Source organism: Falco biarmicus, chromosome 9 (genome assembly GCF_023638135.1).
Source record: "Falco biarmicus isolate bFalBia1 chromosome 9, bFalBia1.pri, whole genome shotgun sequence".
Classification (NCBI taxonomy): domain Eukaryota; kingdom Metazoa; phylum Chordata; class Aves; order Falconiformes; family Falconidae; genus Falco; species Falco biarmicus.
The window spans coordinates 41054684-41073782 of NC_079296.1; the positions used below are offsets into that span (position 1 = coordinate 41054684).

Here is a 19099-nt window from a genome sequence, read left to right on the forward strand (position 1 = left end):
GGTTACGACCTCCCAGCAGCTGCTGGAAGTGCCTCTGTTCTCGGTCGGTGCTTCCCAAGTCATGTCTTACGTGCAGTGTCAGGGATAGAGCTCTGGTCCAGGTTTAACTCCTCAGCCAGAAATATTCTCCTAACCAAGATAGTTGATGTTAACACTGGTAGATTGTCAGCCTGCAATAGGCACAAGGTCTGACATCTGTAAATACAGATGTCTGTATTTACATCTCTTCCTTGATGTATTTGCCTATATTCTGTCTCTCATCCTTTCTTGTTTGGGGGTAGAAATTTGCAGAGCACTTTCTAAAGTGCTTCGAACCCATCACAGACTAGGAATTATCTTGGTCCATTTTTCCAAATTTAGAATGGGAATTCATCATTTTGGATGGCATTTCTTACCTTCTAAGCGAGGAATATCTTTTTGAATCCCAGAAGAAAAAGTAAAAGCAAATGGCATCCCAACAGTATTATCACAGTCTCTTTCAGAATTTCAATGTCAACTTTTGCCCTAATCTTCTTGCATTTTTTCCTGGAGTTTATTCCTGAGATGAAATAATAACTGATGATTTTTTTGCAACTGTGCTGTTTTACTAAGAAATATTAATTATGATGGAGGGAGATGAGGTGTGCATGTTTATCAGCAGATAAAAATGATAAGAAACTTTGCCGTATAAAGAGCACTTGGGGGCATATCGAGAAAAGAAGTCATAAACAAGTTCTGTCTCCTAGATCATCTGTTGCTCTTTCAGTTAACTTCTGAGTTTTCTGTCTGCCTGCTTACTGCATATGTTGTGCCTGTATCCCTCACCCAACAAAAGCTAACAGCACAGATTTGCTGCTCTATGGTATTTTATGTGGTCTGAAGTGGTTAACAGAAAATGTTGATATTCTTTCATGGGAAACTTTATGAGCATATAATTAGACTGCCATAAAATACCAGTGTGACTTAGATATGCAGCCTCTGGAAGGAAAAACAGTGTCAGGCATATAATTTTCACATGACTCAAGGGCTTGAATTGGGAAAGGCAAAAGTGGTCCTGGGCCCCCACACCTACCCGTTGCTCCCACCTCTGGCATACTGGAAGAGGTAAGATGTGTAGGCACCATTTTATTTCACCTTTGATTTGACAGGCATATTTGAGGGATGAGAGATAATGAAGAGCTTTGAGTGTAATATACAACCTAAACATCCCTCCATAACAGGAACGCCGCTCATTCATAGAGGGAATTGTGTCCTAGCACTGTGAAAGGATTTCGATATCCTATATCTACACTGAGTTCAGTGGTACTTGCTGTAGAGGAAAGAGTTTTCCTTTTAGAATGATTTGCAGAAGGAAGCTGTTTTGGAGAAAACATCTACCAGCCCTTCATTTTGCATAACCTTCATTCTCATTAGTAAGGATGTGCATGCTCCTTGACCGTGAGTTCTTGCCTTGCTGCGTCTTCAGCTCCCTCAAGGGCTTTTGTTCTTAAAGAGGCAAGGATCTGGCTCCTGGCTTTGTTAACGGTGTCTATGAAAAACAAGGCTCTGCTTGCAGAAGAGCTCTGTGGGGGTTTGTTTTCATGTGTGGATTCTCACTGGGATCCTTGGTGTGTTGTGACCTCTCTAACCCTATTGCACTTGTCTGTGTTAGCAGCCCTAGTTATGAACTGGTAGCAATTGCTTCTCTCCATTTTGAAGCTTAAAGCGAAGTGCTGCTGTGTTGTTTCTAGTTGCTGTTGTTGTATGTATATGGCAGGTGGTTATTATCTGAAAAAGTGGGCCAGGCTGATGCTTGGAAACGCTGCAACTGCATATACCTTCCTTTTGTGAAACACCTTGCCACCAAGCCACTCAATGAGATAAATGATGTACTTACAAGCAGCTGTTGTTGAGCTGACAAACAGCAATATCTGAGTATGTGCGTTTATGAAAGAAAAGCATGATGCACTGCACATGGTCGTTAAACTGTTCATCCTCATTTTCTGGAGTTTATTGATAGAGTGCTTTTTCAACAGTCTCCTTGCTTCGCCATCCTCACTTCTCTGTGGCATCAGAAAGGAACGGTGACAATATTGCAGTGACAGTCTCTTTTAAAGGTGTTGCCTTTATAAGCCGAGGAAATGTTTGCTACTCACTCCTATGTGTTATAAACCCATGAGCTGCTTTTTCAGAAAACTGTCCCTTTAAAATCAGGATAAGCTATTGGGAGATAAGTAAGTTTGCTGCATGTGTTGGAAAGATTAAAGTCTGTTTGGATGGGAACCAATTTTGTGTGCCTTTCTGCTAGTGAGAATCCAGGGGATTTCCATGTAGGAAGGTCACCGAGGGAGAAGAGACCACTGTGTCCATGTAGAGGAAAGGTGATCAGCTTGGGCCTCTCGGTCTGCTGAAGTGTGTTTCCTGATTTTTTTGACACAAGTGTAGTGCTGTGGTTGTGTATCCTAGGTCTTCATAAAGAAAAGGTTATTAGATGTACAGTGATGATTAACAGGACCGAGTCTAATACAAGCACGGTACCAAGTGACTTCATTTGACCACTTATCAGCCAACAAAATGTCACCAGAGTAAAGCCGTCCCTTGGATGTTACATGCAGGTATTTCTGTGGGGGCAGGAGCTGGGTATGCGGGGGCAGCTGTAACCTTTCCAAAGTATGGGGAGAGAGGCAGGCTGCTGGGATGCCATCGCACTGCTCTACTCCAGCTACTTGGTTTCATCTTTCCTGTGGTTTCATGAGCTTCTTTAGCAATTCCACAATGTTAATCTATAGAAAATAAAATTAATTGGGCTTTATTTGACTTCAAGAGTTGAGGAAGCATAATCTCAGAACATACTCCAGTGAGTCAGTGTGAGAACAGATGGTGGGGAAGGGAAAGTCTGCTTTCCTTGCCTAATCCTTTCTCCTGTCACTCACCTTTGATGCAGTTATGCATATAGATTATTAAATGAGTCATCCTCAAATTCCTTATTGATATGTGACATACTTATAAAGTGATACTTATAAAATGACACTGAATCTGCTAACTAATAGGTAGAGACAGTAAAAGTTCAGTTTTAAAGTTGTATTACCAAGGTAAATGACTATATAAATGAAAAGGTGGCTTGACTATCAATGCCTAGCGATGGGAATGCTGAAAAATGCTGTGTGAAATTTTGTATTTTGAGTATAAATTAAATGGGTAAATTGCATGGATTTCAAAGAACTTCCAGTAATTAGACATTAAAATTGCAGTTTTAGATGCATAGAAATCAAAAAACCAGAGCCAATGTTAGCACATTAGTTACACAAATACACAAATGTGTCAGGCAGTCTGCAAGTTCTACTTCAGTTTTTGGGTATACTGTTTCTGTTTAAACCACACCTTCCATCATGGATCAGATCTGTTCAATTCACTGTTCATTAATTGTGACCGGCATTTTCAGGAGGGGTAGGAGGCACTTCTGCTCAAGACTTCAGCACTTTCTGGAGTTCAAGAGCAGATTAAGCTGCTGTGCAAACACTGTAATTCCGATGGTCTGACAGAGATGGGTTATGACATGTCATGATTTTTTTGAGGGAAATAGATTTATTTTTTTTTTTTAAATATAGCTTGTGAAACAGAAGCTTATTTATCTCAACATGTGTATCCATGATGGTAATTTTTAGCTGCTTCCAAACCCATCTATTATTTTTTGTACAAAGCAAATATCATGGTAGTGATTATGCAGCACTGAGACTTCTCAGCAATGTCTGGAGATTTTCTTCTTTACAGACTGCTTACCAGATGCAGCCTCACTGTAGAAGCTTCACTCCCTGTAGTGAAGAAGAAACAAAAATACAACAGAAGGCGGCACTATACTGTTGGATGCCTTTGACACATCTGGAGTGGATTTAATTGCTTTTAAGAAATTGAGGTTCCATCAAGGGTGTGTGTCGAGTTTCTCTTTAATACCCTAATGACATAACTTATGAACAACAAAAAGAAAACAAACAAACAAAAAAAAAGGTAAAAAAAAAAAAGAAAGAACAACCAAAAAAACTCCAAGTCATCACACATCAAGTCTGCCAGTGAGCGCTTATTACTAGCATATATTCTTGTCCCCAGCTTTCCCTTTCATCTGGAAGAAAGCATCTTGAATTGCCATGTTCTCTTTGCTGATATTGGGGAGTGGTGGTTGTTGTGGAAGAGGCTTCTGCTGAAGCAAGTTTACTACTTTAATGCAGGTTTGGTTTTGCACCTTAAGTGGGCTGACATTCTTTGATTAACTTAAATAGTACAACATGGAAATGGCTTCAGCCATAAGATATGCTTGCTCAAATTGAAATGTGCTTGTTTCACTCATTCACCTAGCACTGAAAATGTTCTTTTTACCTGTATTAACAGCTTTTACGGTCAACTTCTAAATCTCAGCACATCCAAGTTAAGATAGCAACGGAAAAACTGGAACAGCTGCAATAAACTGCTGTCCATTTGTAACCCAAATTGCTATTACAACTTTTGAATAAAGTATCATTCATTCGGTATTAAACTATATTAAATAGGCATGTGGATAAGGGGAGACATCTGTCCTAGAAGGTCTCTGAAGGAAACAAAGAATAACATAAGCAAGAGTAATGCTGGTCTGTTGATTGAAGATTCCATTCCTTTTGCCCTCATGTCACCAGAGCTCCATAACATCTAATCTGAAAAAAAGACATCCTCTGGTTTGGAGGTCTGGATTTGAAATTTGCCTCTTGTAGGTAGTTAATATGGTTGGAAAGCTCAATTAGCCTCTGCTGGGTCAGTTCTACTGCAGTCTCTGAAACTAAAGCAAACTAATTTGATGTTATTTAGCACGGGTCTCTAACTGGCAGGGAAAGTACTTTCGGCCCCAGGGCAGGTCTACACTTTACAAATGCTGCGGACATACCCCATGGAGGGGTGCCTGTGTTGGAGTTAGCACATGGCTGCTTCCTCCTGAGCAGGTTCCATCACAATGGTGACAGCTGCCTCCTTCTAGTGGTGGATTTCAACACTTTTTACATTCATCTTATAGACTAAGTAGGAGGAATTAACATTCACTTATGCAACTAATATCCTATAGTTAAAATGTCATCATGGAGAGGAAGTAAAATACCATTGATCAAACTTTTTATTTACTTTTACCAGTTGCTTTTATTTATTTTTTTTAAACAAAATTCTTTAGTCCTTCATCATTAATTTTGAAAGGCAGGCACTGACTATTTCTCCTGAGAGGAGAGCATTTGGGCAGCTTTCTTAAATTTAAAACTTTTTATGAAGTTGGCAATTTTATAAAAGTGTAATTTAGTTTTGTTAAAATAAAATGTATCTCTAAACAAACTTCATTCATAATCTGTAAAGACAGAACAGACTAAGAAGGAAGTAAAAGCAGCCATTGATTTTGTAAATGTAGAATGACCTCAGCCCCCAAGTTCCCATTTGATCAATCCTAACCAAACTTTTGACTTCTGTGTTTCCATCTAAGCTTTGAAAATGGAGCAAAGTCAAACACATTGCTTTACTAGAGCAAGTGAACACTATTGTTTTGCAAAGCACATTGTATTTTAATTTTGTAAACTCTTAGAACAAAATACTGGATGTTTAAAGCTGATGAAGAAGTAGGGAAAAGTCTCACTTCAATTATTAAATTTTCAAAGAACTTCATTAACTTACCCCTTTGCAATGCAAGGGAAATATTATAACCCATTTTGCAGGTAGGGGAACTAAGTAAGATGTGCTGAACACATCTTGTCACAGCCCTACAACTGGTTTTTGAAAGCCTGGAATAAAATGTATACCTTTTTAATTCCTGCTGCCTTTCCCAACTTGTTGGACTAAATTGACTTTTATTTTCTGTGTGGCAGGTTGGCTGATGTGCCTTTTTTTTCCCCCCTTACTACCTTTTGCTCCTCCTGCAGTAATACTCTCTTCATAAAGCTATGAATATGCTAGGGAAGGTAAAGAGCAAAAGGAAAAAGAAACTGATTAAACCTTACCAGTCTTATATAAATGAACTGTATTTGTATTTGTCAGCCAAAATTTTTCTGATAATGCCCAAGTAATAAAATATTACTGACATGTGAGTAAATAATTTCAAATGAAACGTGAATGTGTGCATAAGCAAAAAAAAAAAATTGAACTCTGTGTATAGCACCTTTTAGCTCAGAAGCTGACATCTGTTATCTAAGTAATAAACATAAAATGGGTTATAGTCTGCTTCGGTTTCAAAAAATTCTTTACAGAGAAAGAAGACACTACTTTGTTTATAACCTTTTCTATTCTGTGTTGTCCAGTTGTTTCCAGACTATTACCAAAAAATAACAAAGAAACACAGTCAGCATCTGGTCTCGTGGAGCTCTTTTTTTCTTAAAGCAAAATATTCAGCTAAGCCTGATTGGTACTGACAGGGCATTCAACATTTCTTTTTTGCTTTGTGCAGGAGCTGGAAAATGCATTGCCAGGCCTCTCAGAGTGGCAGGGGAAGGCTGGATCCTCAACTAATAACTATGCTCAGAACATGGCTTTGAGATGCCAGGAAGCAGTCGTGAGATTTCAACCAAGGTAAGCCCTGGGATAAGAAAGCGCATTTCACTTGTGATTAACTGTGGGAAAGGCTAATTCATTTGCTGCCTTTTATATAAAATATTCAGACTCCTGGCTGTCATTGGCAGTTGTACTTTATTTATATGGCTAGAACTGTTTGGAGAAAGTGAAAGGGATGAAGATAAGAATGCAAATTTCATCATTCTTTAAACCTCTTACGCTTCAAGCAGGAAGAACATCCTCAATTCAGAAACTTCAGATGCTCTGTGCCAAGTTTCAAGAATATTTTGACACTTTTTTTCATTTCCCCCCATTCCTGACTTGCCCCACTTTCTCAGAGCTATGTTCTCACTGAGAAATGAGAATGGGAACCAACACACCTGATTTTAGTATGAGTATGTATATATGTATAGTTTAGACCCTGGGTGCTGTGGCAACTGTGCTCATTCTAATGCTGTGAAGGGTACAGGGTGTTCAGGTCAGGCATTAGCAGGGTCTTGATGGCAGGTGACTCAGCTGATGGTGAAGTAACTCAGCTCTGGTAACTATTGGAAGTCACAGTTCTTCCTCTGATCCTTCATGGCTGTGTAAAAGGCTAAAAATGGGTTTCAGCTCACCCAGCTGACCCAATCTACTAGAGACGGTGTGTCCTAAGGATAAGGTTTAGCTCTTACTGGCAGTTTTGGACTGTGCAAATAAGGTCATGCTCTTCACAGCTATCAGTTTTTGGAGCAGTACTTTACAAATTCCCCATGCTCAGGTGCTGGTTTGGCCCTGCTTTGCTGTGTGCATTGAGTTTCAGGCAGGTGAGCCAGGTCTCTGCTCTTTTTTCTTTGTCTTGAGGTGTGTGACAGCCTTGGTGCTGTGTGGCAGAGGCTCTGGCTCTTTTTGGAGGGACAGAGCAGCAGCTGTACATCCCGGGGATGCTCAGTGGGTCAGGGCACAGCTACTTTGACATACAAATCTCATTGCCTCCACGGTCTGTTCCAAGTAGGGACTAGGTTAGTAGTGACAGTTGCCATCCAATAGCAGTCTGATGCTTTATGTGACATGAACTGGTTGCCTTCACCACAGCTTTTAGTAGGCAACATTGTAAATGATATTAATTTGTGCTCTCAAAGGAAGCTTTAGCAGAATGACCAAGCATTTAATTACCGCTTTCACCCTCCAATGCTTGTATTTGCAATTGAGACACTGCATCTCGGAAAGTGTTTCTGATTAACCTCAGCCTAGGAAGCCTGCCTTCTCTTTTTCTGGCATTCTTTATGCTGGAGAGAAAACCCACATGGATTTCTTGTATAAAGGAGCATAGTGAGTTTGGTATCAGTGAGTTAGACCTACCTAGAGGCTCTGTTGGTAGGTCTGTGTATGGCTGGGTAATGAAATAACATTGGTTAATTTTGATCAATGAAAGGAACATGATGAAAGAAACGTGGACTTTGAAGATAAGAACCAGAGCAGAGTATGCATGAATACAACAGCAACAACAGCAAAGGTCCCCTGTCCACTTCAATAGTTTGGTGTTTTTAGTTCGTGAGGTATTAAAACATTGTTCACTATGCTGTTTATTCCTGTGTAACATCAGGGGGTAGCTCCTTAAGAAGCCTGCCATCCACAAGTGCTAAATCTCTTAAATAATAGTACCTGGATTTATCATGCTAAAAGCCATGAAAGTGTAGTGCTCAAATTTCAGCTTTGGCCATGTCTCTGGAGGTGACTTTACTCTCAAATAAGGAACGTCAAACATGGAGTAAATAAGCATTAATGTGTTGTCCCTGGCCTCACACACACACCTTATTTACTTTAACAGTCTTAACTGTCCTTGGAAAAAATATTCCACCACCCAGCTGGGGTAGGGGACTTTGAATTACATATACTGAAGATACCACTTTCAGTTTGAGGGTCACTGTGTCTGGTGACTCCTCATAAGGGTCAACAGCAGCTTGCCCCATCCCTCTGCTGTCAGTCAGCTTTGGTAGGACCAGAGCAATTACATGCCCATGTCTCAGCTGATGCAGACTGCTGGCTGCTGCATCAGGATGGCAGGACTGGCTCATGCAACAGGCTGTGAAACATAGCTGCCAGGGTATGACGTCTTCCCTTGTTTTCTGCCTTCTCTGCTCTGGGACATGGCAGAGGCTAAATATTCAGTCTTGGCAGCAGGCAACAATCATAGCTAGATTTTGACAGAACACATCTGCTAGCCCCACAAAATTTGAGTTTTACTATCTTCCACCCTGGTTTTGCTAGGTTAGTGGTAAAATTAGCAGTGCTTTGGAACATTACATCTGCCTAGGATCCCTAACTCATAGACCAAGAGCTTTCTGGGTTTTTGGAGAAGAGGAGATGGCCAGGCTGCTGCAGGGGTGCCGCTGGGCAGGCTCCTCTGTCTCAAATGTGTGTGTGGTGGACAGGAGAAGGAGGATTTAGTTCTGTCTCATACTAAGAAGCAAGTTTGATTATTTCTAGTGTGGCTTGTTGTTACTTCTGCTTTTATGTTCTGGAGACTGCTATAGCTCTGTCATTAGTCTCATCGGTGTTTAAAAGTCTAAATGCCTCTGAACTGTACAGTTTTTAAAAAACTCTGTTCTAGTGAGTGTGGGGCAGCTAAAAATAGACTACTGTTAATTTGTCTAAATATGGGTTGAAAACTACTGAGATATCAAAAAAATTTCAGCGCAGTCCCTGTTAAACAGAACAATCTAAATTCAGGGTAACGTAACACAGGATGTTCATAAACAGATAGATGTCAGAGAAGAACAGAGGAGGCAATACAAGAGAAACAGTCTACAGAAATACGACTTATAAGTATATATGTTGATTTTGGGGCAGAGGATACTTTCATTTTATGATAACCACTGAAACAGTGAAGGAAAAGTTTTAGTGGGATTTGAGGGAGATGCAAGTATAGACTTGGAGAGGTTTACAGGCAGAAGAATGAGAGACTACTGTCTTGTTCTTGAGTAATCTATACCTGACCTGTGAATGAAAGATTTTATTTTCAAGAGACGTTTTCATGCATGATTTATGAACATCAACGTCAATTTTGAATCTGAAATGCCACCTGCATGGAAGGAAACTTTTACATTTTATTACAAGAACATGAATTTTGCTAGTGATTACATTTAATACTGTTCCAGTCATTGTGCGTAGTTGGGTTTGGATAAGAATGTAAGAGAATCTGCAGCTTTTGGAGATAAAAATTATATGCAGCCCCAGGAACAAATGTTACAATAAAGAGAATTACCTTTTTTTTTAACGGGGAATAGGAAAACCAGTGTGGAACAATACATATGATTACAAAAAGCTGCTCTTACTGATTGCCTCCTCAAAGGTGATGTGGATTGCAGAGCTGTGTACACAGTTACCTGAATAGAGGGTGGTGTTTTATTCAGATGCCTGTTACACAGAGAGGGAGCTGAAACGTGGGATGCCTGGATGGAGGGAACGTCAGTGTTTCAGAGAACGTTGCATTCCAAGTCACTGTGGGAACTACACTTTGGGGTTAAGTTTTCTGTCAAAGAAAAATTCCTGAAAGTTCCCCCTCTTCCCCATTCCCCAAATAAAATGGGAGGGGAGTGATTTCATTTAGTAGGACTTGGCTAGTCCCTGGGTTGGTCCTTAACTACTGCAGAGGCTGTAGGGTGGCAGTTGCTGTCAGACATATGACTGTTCTCCAGGAAAACCAGAAATGCTGGGAGCCCTGGATCTTGGGATCTGCCAGAGTCTCCCAGGGTTTCTGTGCTCCCCTGAGGATGACCAAGCTTTAGTGAGGCTTTCAGTATTTGGGTTTGCAAAGCAAGTAGCTTCTGAGTGTGCAGTTCAGCTGGGGACTCTCGTAGTTTCCATATTTTCTGCTGAACAGCTACAGCTCAGAGGTGTGTGGGAGGGAGCAGGGAAGCTGCAGAAGTGCTGATGTCCCCACACCATATGGCAGACCCATGCAGTTGAGGCAGACCTTGCTAGGCTGCATTCCCACACAGGCGGCCAGGGAGACTTGGATGGATTCCTCCGAGTCCTGCCTCAGACCTAGTGAAAATTCATCACAAACAGTATCTGTCTGTGAATAACTCCTTGCCAGCAAATCAGGATTTGCTGATGAAACATTGCTTTGCTGGGAAACGACTGACCAGTTCCTGAGAACACTTTCTTCAGGAATCTTGATATCTTCATAATGGTGTTTCTGGTTCCAGTGATACTTATGGTACTGAGGCATGGAAAATCTCTGAGCAAGCTCTTGGGTTGCAATACACTTCAAGAAGGGGGGAGGGAGGGGGGGGAAGGAAAAGGAAAGAAAAAGGACGGGGATGGGGAAAGGACAGAGGGAAAAAAATAAATAATTAGCATGTTACTCTAGCCCAAGTAAGGACTGTGCTTGGTGAGTATGAGAGGCACTCATAATAAGAAAAATGAGTGTGTCTGTTCACAGCCAGCCCTTATGTAACTGCTGTGACTGATGAGATGGGCACAGCTACACTGGTGCTCTGACTGCTTATTCCAGCACTCAGAGATTGCCCAGGGAGTGGCCTAGGATTTACCCAAACAGCCTTGGGCCCTTAATGGTGGTATTTCTTTCATTGCAAGTGTGTACTTTGTGTTCATCCTAAAGCCTGTTGCAGTTCTGTGTTGCTTTTTAAGGAGTCATAGGCATGCTTTTGAAGCATTCACCTGCAGCCCTGTATTAAGGTGCTGACTATGTCTGAATTTCTTAATGACTTTTTCCATTTGTGAAGGTCACAGAAAGGACCTTTTTGTTTTCCTGGCACTGAGGTGAGTTGGTTGTGGGGTCTGCCTTTTTGTGAACTCATGTGATGTAACCTCTGGATAGGCCGAATCAGTCCTCTGATGCCATACTGAGATTATCCTTTCTGAGCTGTTAACCTGGTAGGCCACCCTCATGGTGGGAAGGGTAAAACTGACTGCTAGACTGGAGACAGGGAAGGAATATTGGGCTAGGACAGACTGAACGTGAGCCTGGAAAAAAGGGGGTTCATCCCACAGCATAGTGTATGGTTTGCTTGCCAGGATTTATCCTGGCATGGCCAATGCATTAATTGGCCCAAGAACTGAGCACGTGTGACATTGTGGCGCCTAAACATGTAAGTGTCCTGAGGATGGGGTCAGTGTAATCCAGCGTTGGACTGGATTGAGACTTGCAAATCACAGAATGTAATGCTCCTTTCCGGGTTTAGTCTGGGAAACAAGAAATGGATTTGCTTAGATTATCTTTAAACATTTTTCATATTTTTTAAAATTGTGTGGGTTTATTTGAATTTTATTTAAGTTTAGAAATTATATCAGCCATAATTCAATTAGTCACATGTTCTGGTCTGTTTTTTAAACAGCATATACTGCTCATGCAAATTGATCTTCCCCTTGAAGTCTGGTAGGAGGTCTGTAATGATAATTAGCATTTAGTTGGGTTTTGTGTTATTTGGGGTTTTGGTTTTTTTTTTGTTTGTTTGTTATGTCCATAAGCTTCAAATGTACATGTTACCGGGTTTCATCTTTGTCATCTGGACCATGCAGAACAGGATAATTCTGCCAAAGCCAGAGTCTATAGGGAGGGTGAGAGATCAGGCCTTTCATATTTTATAAAGAAAGGTATAACATATATTTGAGTAGTAGCCACAGAGAGAATTCCATTTTAATTATTTTACGTGACGTAAATTATACAAAATAAGGGTTGCCTGCAATTATTCAAAATTTCAGCTAAGGCTTAAAATAATTTTAATGTACTCAGCACAGATGGAAAATTAAGGCTCGTTCCCGCTGCTTTTGAAGTTAATGGATGTTTTCTGATTGACTTTTAATAAGAGTAGGATCCAACCCCTAGTTATTAAATTGTAAACCCTCTGTTGCCTGGTGACAATCAGATAACCTGCATTAGCTTAGCAGAGCAGTAAATCCTGGTGAAAACTAAAAAGCACACCCCAAAACTCTCTATACAGAGAAAGATCAGCCCAGCATACATGTATGACTGCTAGTGTAACTGGTCTTCACACAAAAATATTCACCTTAATAATTTCAGTATCTCCAGAATCCAAAGAATGCAAAACTAAGAGCATCTTATTCCAGTATTTTTAGTAGGAAAAAAACCAAACAAACCAAACACCAAAACAAAACCAAAAAAACCACACCCAGTAAAATGAAAGACTTCTGCATCCCTAAAACGGCAGAGAAGAACATCAATGTGAAAGTGAGTGAGGTGGTACTTCAGAGATGCTGTAAACTTTTTACTCTCCAGAGTGCAAGACTCATGAGTGATACAGCTGTGAATTACGTAGAACTTCATACAGCACCTGTAAGAACTGCTGCTAGCATTTACATTTTTGTTTTCCTTTTTTTTAAGGAGAGTTCACATTTGCTGTGTGTTAAGCACCCAGAAAGGAGTAATCCAAATGAATAGCAGAAGCATAAAAATCTGACATGTGCCCTTTTCTTCCTTTCTTTTATGTCTATCTCTAGTTCAATGCAATACATGACTCTAAATACTTTTTTCTTCATTAGTGAATTAATTCTTCAGCTGTTTGTAGTCTTTCAAGTCCTTCCTTACATGTTGTAGACCAATATATAAATATTTTCTTCTTTTATATTAAATTAGCACTTTTGCTCTCCCCGTGCTTTTTCTCAGTTTTCTTTAACTCTCTCCTGTTGCCTCATACCATCCTCTCTGCTGCCTAAAAGCTAGAGATTGGCTATTAGGTATTAACCTTGTTGCTTCTGTAATTCCATTTTCCTTCTGTTCTCTTCACGTTATGGAGACATTTGCTATTCACTTTCAGGTGAGATGGCAGGAAGAATATATATGGGGAGAACGACATAAAGATGTAGATAGGTGCTTGTACAAGAGTCAGCCAAGGCACACTGCTGCTTAAGTATCTCCAGAAATCACTCACTCCTGATCATGTGCCTGTGTACCTTGAGGGAGGTGCAGGCTGGCCAGCCTGTGAGACCTCCCATTCTGGTGCTAGAAGTACCACCAACAAAAATAACTCATTTTTGCTCCTATGTGAATTACACACCTTGGATCCCATTTGGAGGCAAGTGGTTGCTCGCCCTGGTGTAGCTACCTAGTGTGTCTGTTTTGGTAAGGACAGTGGCATATTTATCATTTCAGTCTTTAAATGCCTCATAAAACTATGAAGAACTACAACAAGGGCCTGTATATCTGTCTGTATTGTTTTTGAGGTCTCTAGTGACTTTAAAACCATTTGGTTTTGCTGGGATGACTGAGCACAACAGGTTGAAAAATAGGAATTTTGTCCAAAGCAATCTGGGTTTTGTGTTAGTTTTGATCATGTCTGTGAGTTACTCTCACCGGGGCCAGCAAACATCGCCACCTTTTCAGCAATAAGAAATCTCATGCTCTGAGACAGCAATAGTTTCCTTGCTTCAGCTGTGAGTCAACTTGTGATGCACCCATGTCAGGCTTTGAAAGTTGAGTGTATAGAAAGCCTCTGGTTGCTTTGGAGAAGGACAGAGCTGTGGTATGAGGCTATTCACCATGCTCATTGAATCCATGGGAAGTTTTTTTTAGGTTTCAGTTTCCTTGATAGAGTGAATTTGTAACTAATCCTGAAGCTGGTAGGTGTGTGGAGCCTTAGGCCAGGACCACATCTGCCTGTGTGGGGCTCAATTGTCTCATTAGCCATAGTCAGAGGGAAGAGATTTTCCCCTTGCTGGTCTAGGACCTTCCTTTCCTATTTCCATGTGGAGAACCAGTGATACACTGAGGGAGAACCAAAGGTGTGGACACCTCTGATGGCTGCTAAGTGACACTCTTTAGAAAATGTGGACATCTCTCTTACTCAAAATATTTCCACCTCCTCATGAGAGTCCTTTGGGTCTTTGTAAAATTTGTAACACAGAACTTAAGCAGAAAGTTGAGGATTGAGAGCCTGAAATACCATCAAATTTAAATATGGAAAGATTCATTCTTTATGGCTCTGATACAGGAAGGCTCTTGTTCCTGACTTGAAGCATGTGGGACAAATCGTGCTTAGATTTAAACATATGTTTGAGCTTTTTCTTGGCTTTAACCCTATTAGCTCACCAAGATACTGAGAGCTGATCATGCTTCTGCAGAACTTTTCCTGTGTGATGGGCTGAGCCTGGATTTTAATGTCATAGTTTCCAGGACATCATTCATAGTTTAAGTATATTATTTAGAATTCCAGTAAAATCGCTGTTTTTTTGAATGAGGTATAAAATACAGATATCACTTTCATATGTTATTTTTTTAATGGAAAAAAAATATCCCATAACTTGTGATTTATGTACAGACATGCTGGAAAGATTGAAGTATTTGCAGGACAGATAAGCAATCCATTGAGTGAAAATTCTTGTTTTGTTTTGCAGACTAGATCAGAACATATGCATTTCACCAAAAGAATCATCTGAGCAATTTAACGGCTTAAATGAGGTAAGCTTAACCAAAAGTTGAAACATGATTTTACAAATTTTGAATTAGATGTTTGGGTTTTGTTAATACTGAAGTCTTGGAATAATGTAATCACTTAAGAATTTTAGGTTAACTTTTTAATGGATCATTCTAGTCATGTTTTTGTAAAAAAATCTTAAAAATGTGATATAAGACTGCTATAAGAGTTTAAAAGCCAAAAGTAAGAGAATTGTAAAATATTTTAAGCCAACTTTATGCTGCTTTCTGTTTGTGCTCAGAAAAGAATCAGACATTCAATACTGAGTGAAATGTCATCTTTCAAGAACATTTGACTTTTTCCTCATATTACAGCTCAAAAGTGGTCAGCTGTCAATTATGTTTTGTTTAAAAATAAGGAGTTCTCAAGGTTGTTAAATCCAAAAGTGGTCAGCTGTCAATTATGTTTTGTTTAAAAATAAGGAGTTCTCAAGGTTGCTAAATCCTGCATAATTAAACTATGAAGAGTACAATGTAGTCTACTCTTGTTGTAAAATGGGAGGAGGGGAGAGTTGCACCAAAGAGAGGGAGCAAGGAAAGCCAAGTAACACCTGTGAGTTTGAAACAAGAGCTGTTTTCACAGTGATTACGCCAGGAGGATGGTGTGAGAGTAGAGCACAAAGAAGCTGTTTGTGTGATCATGTCAAACAATGGATGACTCTGGCCTAGATTCTCACCATCAGCAATATACTGGAGGGCAAAACCAAGCTTTGCAAGTATTCAAAGTAGGAAACCTTATAAAGCATCTCCCGCAAACAAGCGTATCTGCATACTAGTGTAGAGTGCACTTAAGCACTGCAGGGGCAGTAAACAAGGAGCAGACAGTATTTTTAAGTGTAGACCAAGACAACAGAACATCAGAAACAGCAGAAAAGAGTTGGGGGGGAAGGGAAGCCCATTCCTTTCAAACCATGGAAAAGACAGCTTTGTTCCTATAATGAGCCAGAAAACATCTATGTCTATTAATAGATGCCTGACTTTCATTAGGGGAAACCCACAATGTGTCCTTTTAAAGGAATTCAGACTTAATCTTCTCCTTGCAATGAATTGTTTCTTGTGCATTTGTATCATTGTTGTGCAGCTTACTTGAAAATAATCAGTGCTAACTGGTAACGCACGTTCCATGACTGATATAAGGGAGTGTACTCAGCCTGTGTCTAGCCACTTAAGGCCCTGGGAGAAAGCATTAAGCTATTTTTCTTTTGAGAAGCTCCATTGCAAATAATCCCCAAAGCTTCTACTTAAAAGCTTCCATTTAAAATTCTTGCAAAGGATTTCTTAAATAATAAGATTTAAGATAAAATATTGTAATAAATAAAAATAAATTTAAGATACTGAAACAGTAAATTATATCAGAATTTAAAATTAATTGCTAATAATTTATGGGGAATGAGAAAGGGTTACATTCTGGTGCTTTCTTTTGCAAAATCTTAGATTTTATTGTGTCTCGGGTCTACTGCAAGCCCAAATGGACTTGTGTGATAAAAAAATAAATTTCCTTCCTGGATTAGAGGAAGTGGTGTCTCTTTACTACTCACCTGTGGCGTTATGCAGACCCAGGGCATATCTTGTTCTATCTTATTGTTGCTTGTTTGTTCCCCATAAAGGAAGTTCTGAATTGAATATGTCATATGCCTCAAGACACAAATATTGCTATAACAGATACTGCAGAGATTTATTTATGTTCACATAAAATATGCCTATCTTATTTTAATCTGAACTCTCAGATTAAAAAGCAAAGGAGATGCTTTTGTACATCGCTGTTCTAATGTGACATATAAAAGCATTAATTTCCTTAGAGCAAAAAATTGAACAGGTTCATATTTGCTCGGTTTCTTTTCTATATGAATCACTTCAAAGGCCATTAAATGCTGAGAGCTTGGCTCCTTCTCTGTCGCAGCTGATTTAATAAATCCAGTAAATTCATCAATAAACTGGATATAATAGAATAGCTGCCCTCCTGTCCTGGAGGAGCAGGAGCAGGCCCAGGGGCAGGGTGCAGGGATCCTTAATATTCAGAAACACCATATGCAGGGCAGGCTGGTTTCCGTCTATGCAGAAGGCACCAAGTCTGGTTTTTGCCTCTCCTCCCTTCTCCCTGTCCACCCCCAGACTGGGACTGGGCAAGTCCACGGGTGCAGCAGACCTATTCCCTTTCCTTCTTCCCTCAGTTCTTAAATTTACTAGTCCTTAGGGTATCCACAAGGATGAAACAAAGGATGCTGACAATAGTAATGCTTTATCAGGGAAAGAAATTATTTCTGGCAACAGTGTCTCTCTTTCAGCCACTGTTAGCTCTCTGCTTTCTCTGCGGATAGGGATACGCAGTGAGCACTGATGGATTAGCAGGTCTGGCAGTGCTGCAGCTCTTGGTGCAGTAAGGGAGAGTGTGGGGCTGCACGGCTCAATTTGGCACAGTGTGTCCCATCAGTCTATGGCCCCCGGACATACTGACCAACACATCACATGGTGCTGATCCTGCAGGGCCCCATGCAGGGACCTCCAGCTGGAGAGAGAGTTACTGATGGTACCTACTGAGGAAAAGTTTATAAGCTGTTTCAGGGTGACTCATTGCGACAGCATTTTGGTGATAAATGGGGAGAATTTATTAATTCACTGTCCCATTCTCCAAAGGGATTTAGCAGTGTGAGTGTAGGCGTGTGGTATTTGGATGTAAGAGGTTATCTACTATCTCAATAATTCCTTGCCCTAATGCCTGAACTCTTGATTTTCAATAATCATTGAATGGAAAGAGAGATGGTCATTGGGGTACAGTCTACAGCCTTACCTTGCAAAGTTAGTTTCTTTACTACAGGCTGAGCTTCCTCTGCAAATGGCAATCCCTTTGTACTGTGTTTTCTCCAGCAGGCAAGAGTATGGTATTTTAATAACTATGTTTTCTTAGAGCATTAGCAAAAATAAACAGGAGAGAAGTACCACCCTGCCTCTTTTTCTGTTTTCCTTGAGCTTCCTGTAAATGTCTTTATTTTCCCATTATCTTTGATCTGGAATAATGCAGGATGTTTTTTCTTCTAGTGAAATTGGCGTAGCTTGAGTTCTTGGAATTGTCAGTTGCTTTAAGAGGATGTAAGAAGGGATAAGAAATCTTTGTCCAAGACAATTATAATTGCTTCTTTTTCAAACTTACAAAATACTGTTCTTAAGAGGCAACAATATTGTTATTTTTCCAAAGAAACTTAAGGATCTATTTTAAATGTTAGTATGTCCTCTCATTTGTATTAGCATGGATCAGGAATTATTGTGTCAGAAACACTAGTGTTAGGCACCAGAGTAAAGCTGGAATGAGGATCAAATCTGAAGTATTTGAACTGAGAACATTAGCTGATAAGATATGCCATAACTTAAATTACTTCAGTGATATTGGTTTTCCATATAAGAGCTTACTGAAATTTGTGATGGAATGTACCTAATGTTTCCCCCTCTATGTATTTTAGCTGTTTGTATTTGCTCCTAACATGTTTTGCAACTTCCTTTAAATGGCCAAGAGCAGAGGTGTTCCAGCTGGGCCCCAGGGGCAGGTCTGGACCATGGGAGAGTTTTAAGTAGCATGTGCACAGGCTGGTTCATCTCCAGGTTAACGTACCACTGAGTGTGTGCAGTGCAGAATAATACACAGCACCACTGTGGCAGGATGCCTGCAGTCACATCAGGGCTGTACAGGTACTGGAAAGTATTGGAGATTTAGAGGGAAGTTGGGAATGGTCAGTAAGATTTCAAATGAACTTGGGAGGTTTGAGAAAATGAAGACAGGGCTCAGACTTTATTTTTCTCTCTTCTTGCCTTCCTTTTGCCAGCAGTTGGTAGCATATTGGCTTGCCCCCAGCGAACTCAAGGACAGAGGACCCTCTGCCAGTTGCTGATATATGGCCCTGTCCCCTCCCAGAGCACCTTACCACTCTGCTTGGGCTGCAGGTGCAGAAACAGGGAGGCACACTGCTCCTGTCACAGAGCAGGCGGTCTGAGGCTGGCGGGATACCCTGGCACTGCTCGTACTTCAGGCAGCCCTCTAAGAGGGGCAGGGCAGGAGGTGTGGCAGGGCAGGTGGCAGGGTCATCCCTACAATTTACTAAGATGTTCATGAGTTGGAGACCCTGGGCAGATTTGTGCTTGGCTTTTGCTTAAAGCTATGTCTCCTTA

The 19099-nt window shown here is 40.4% G+C and overlaps 1 protein-coding gene across 1 annotated transcript in view; it reads left to right on the forward strand.

Moving 5' to 3' along the window:
* FAM13C (family with sequence similarity 13 member C) overlaps positions 1-19099 on the forward strand; it is a 134528-nt gene that overhangs the window by 87970 nt on the left and 27459 nt on the right. The window contains exons 10-11 of the mRNA XM_056352660.1: positions 6398-6519; positions 14863-14926. Coding sequence (XP_056208635.1) covers positions 6398-6519; positions 14863-14926 — 186 coding nt within the window. The remainder of the gene's footprint in view (positions 1-6397; positions 6520-14862; positions 14927-19099) is intronic.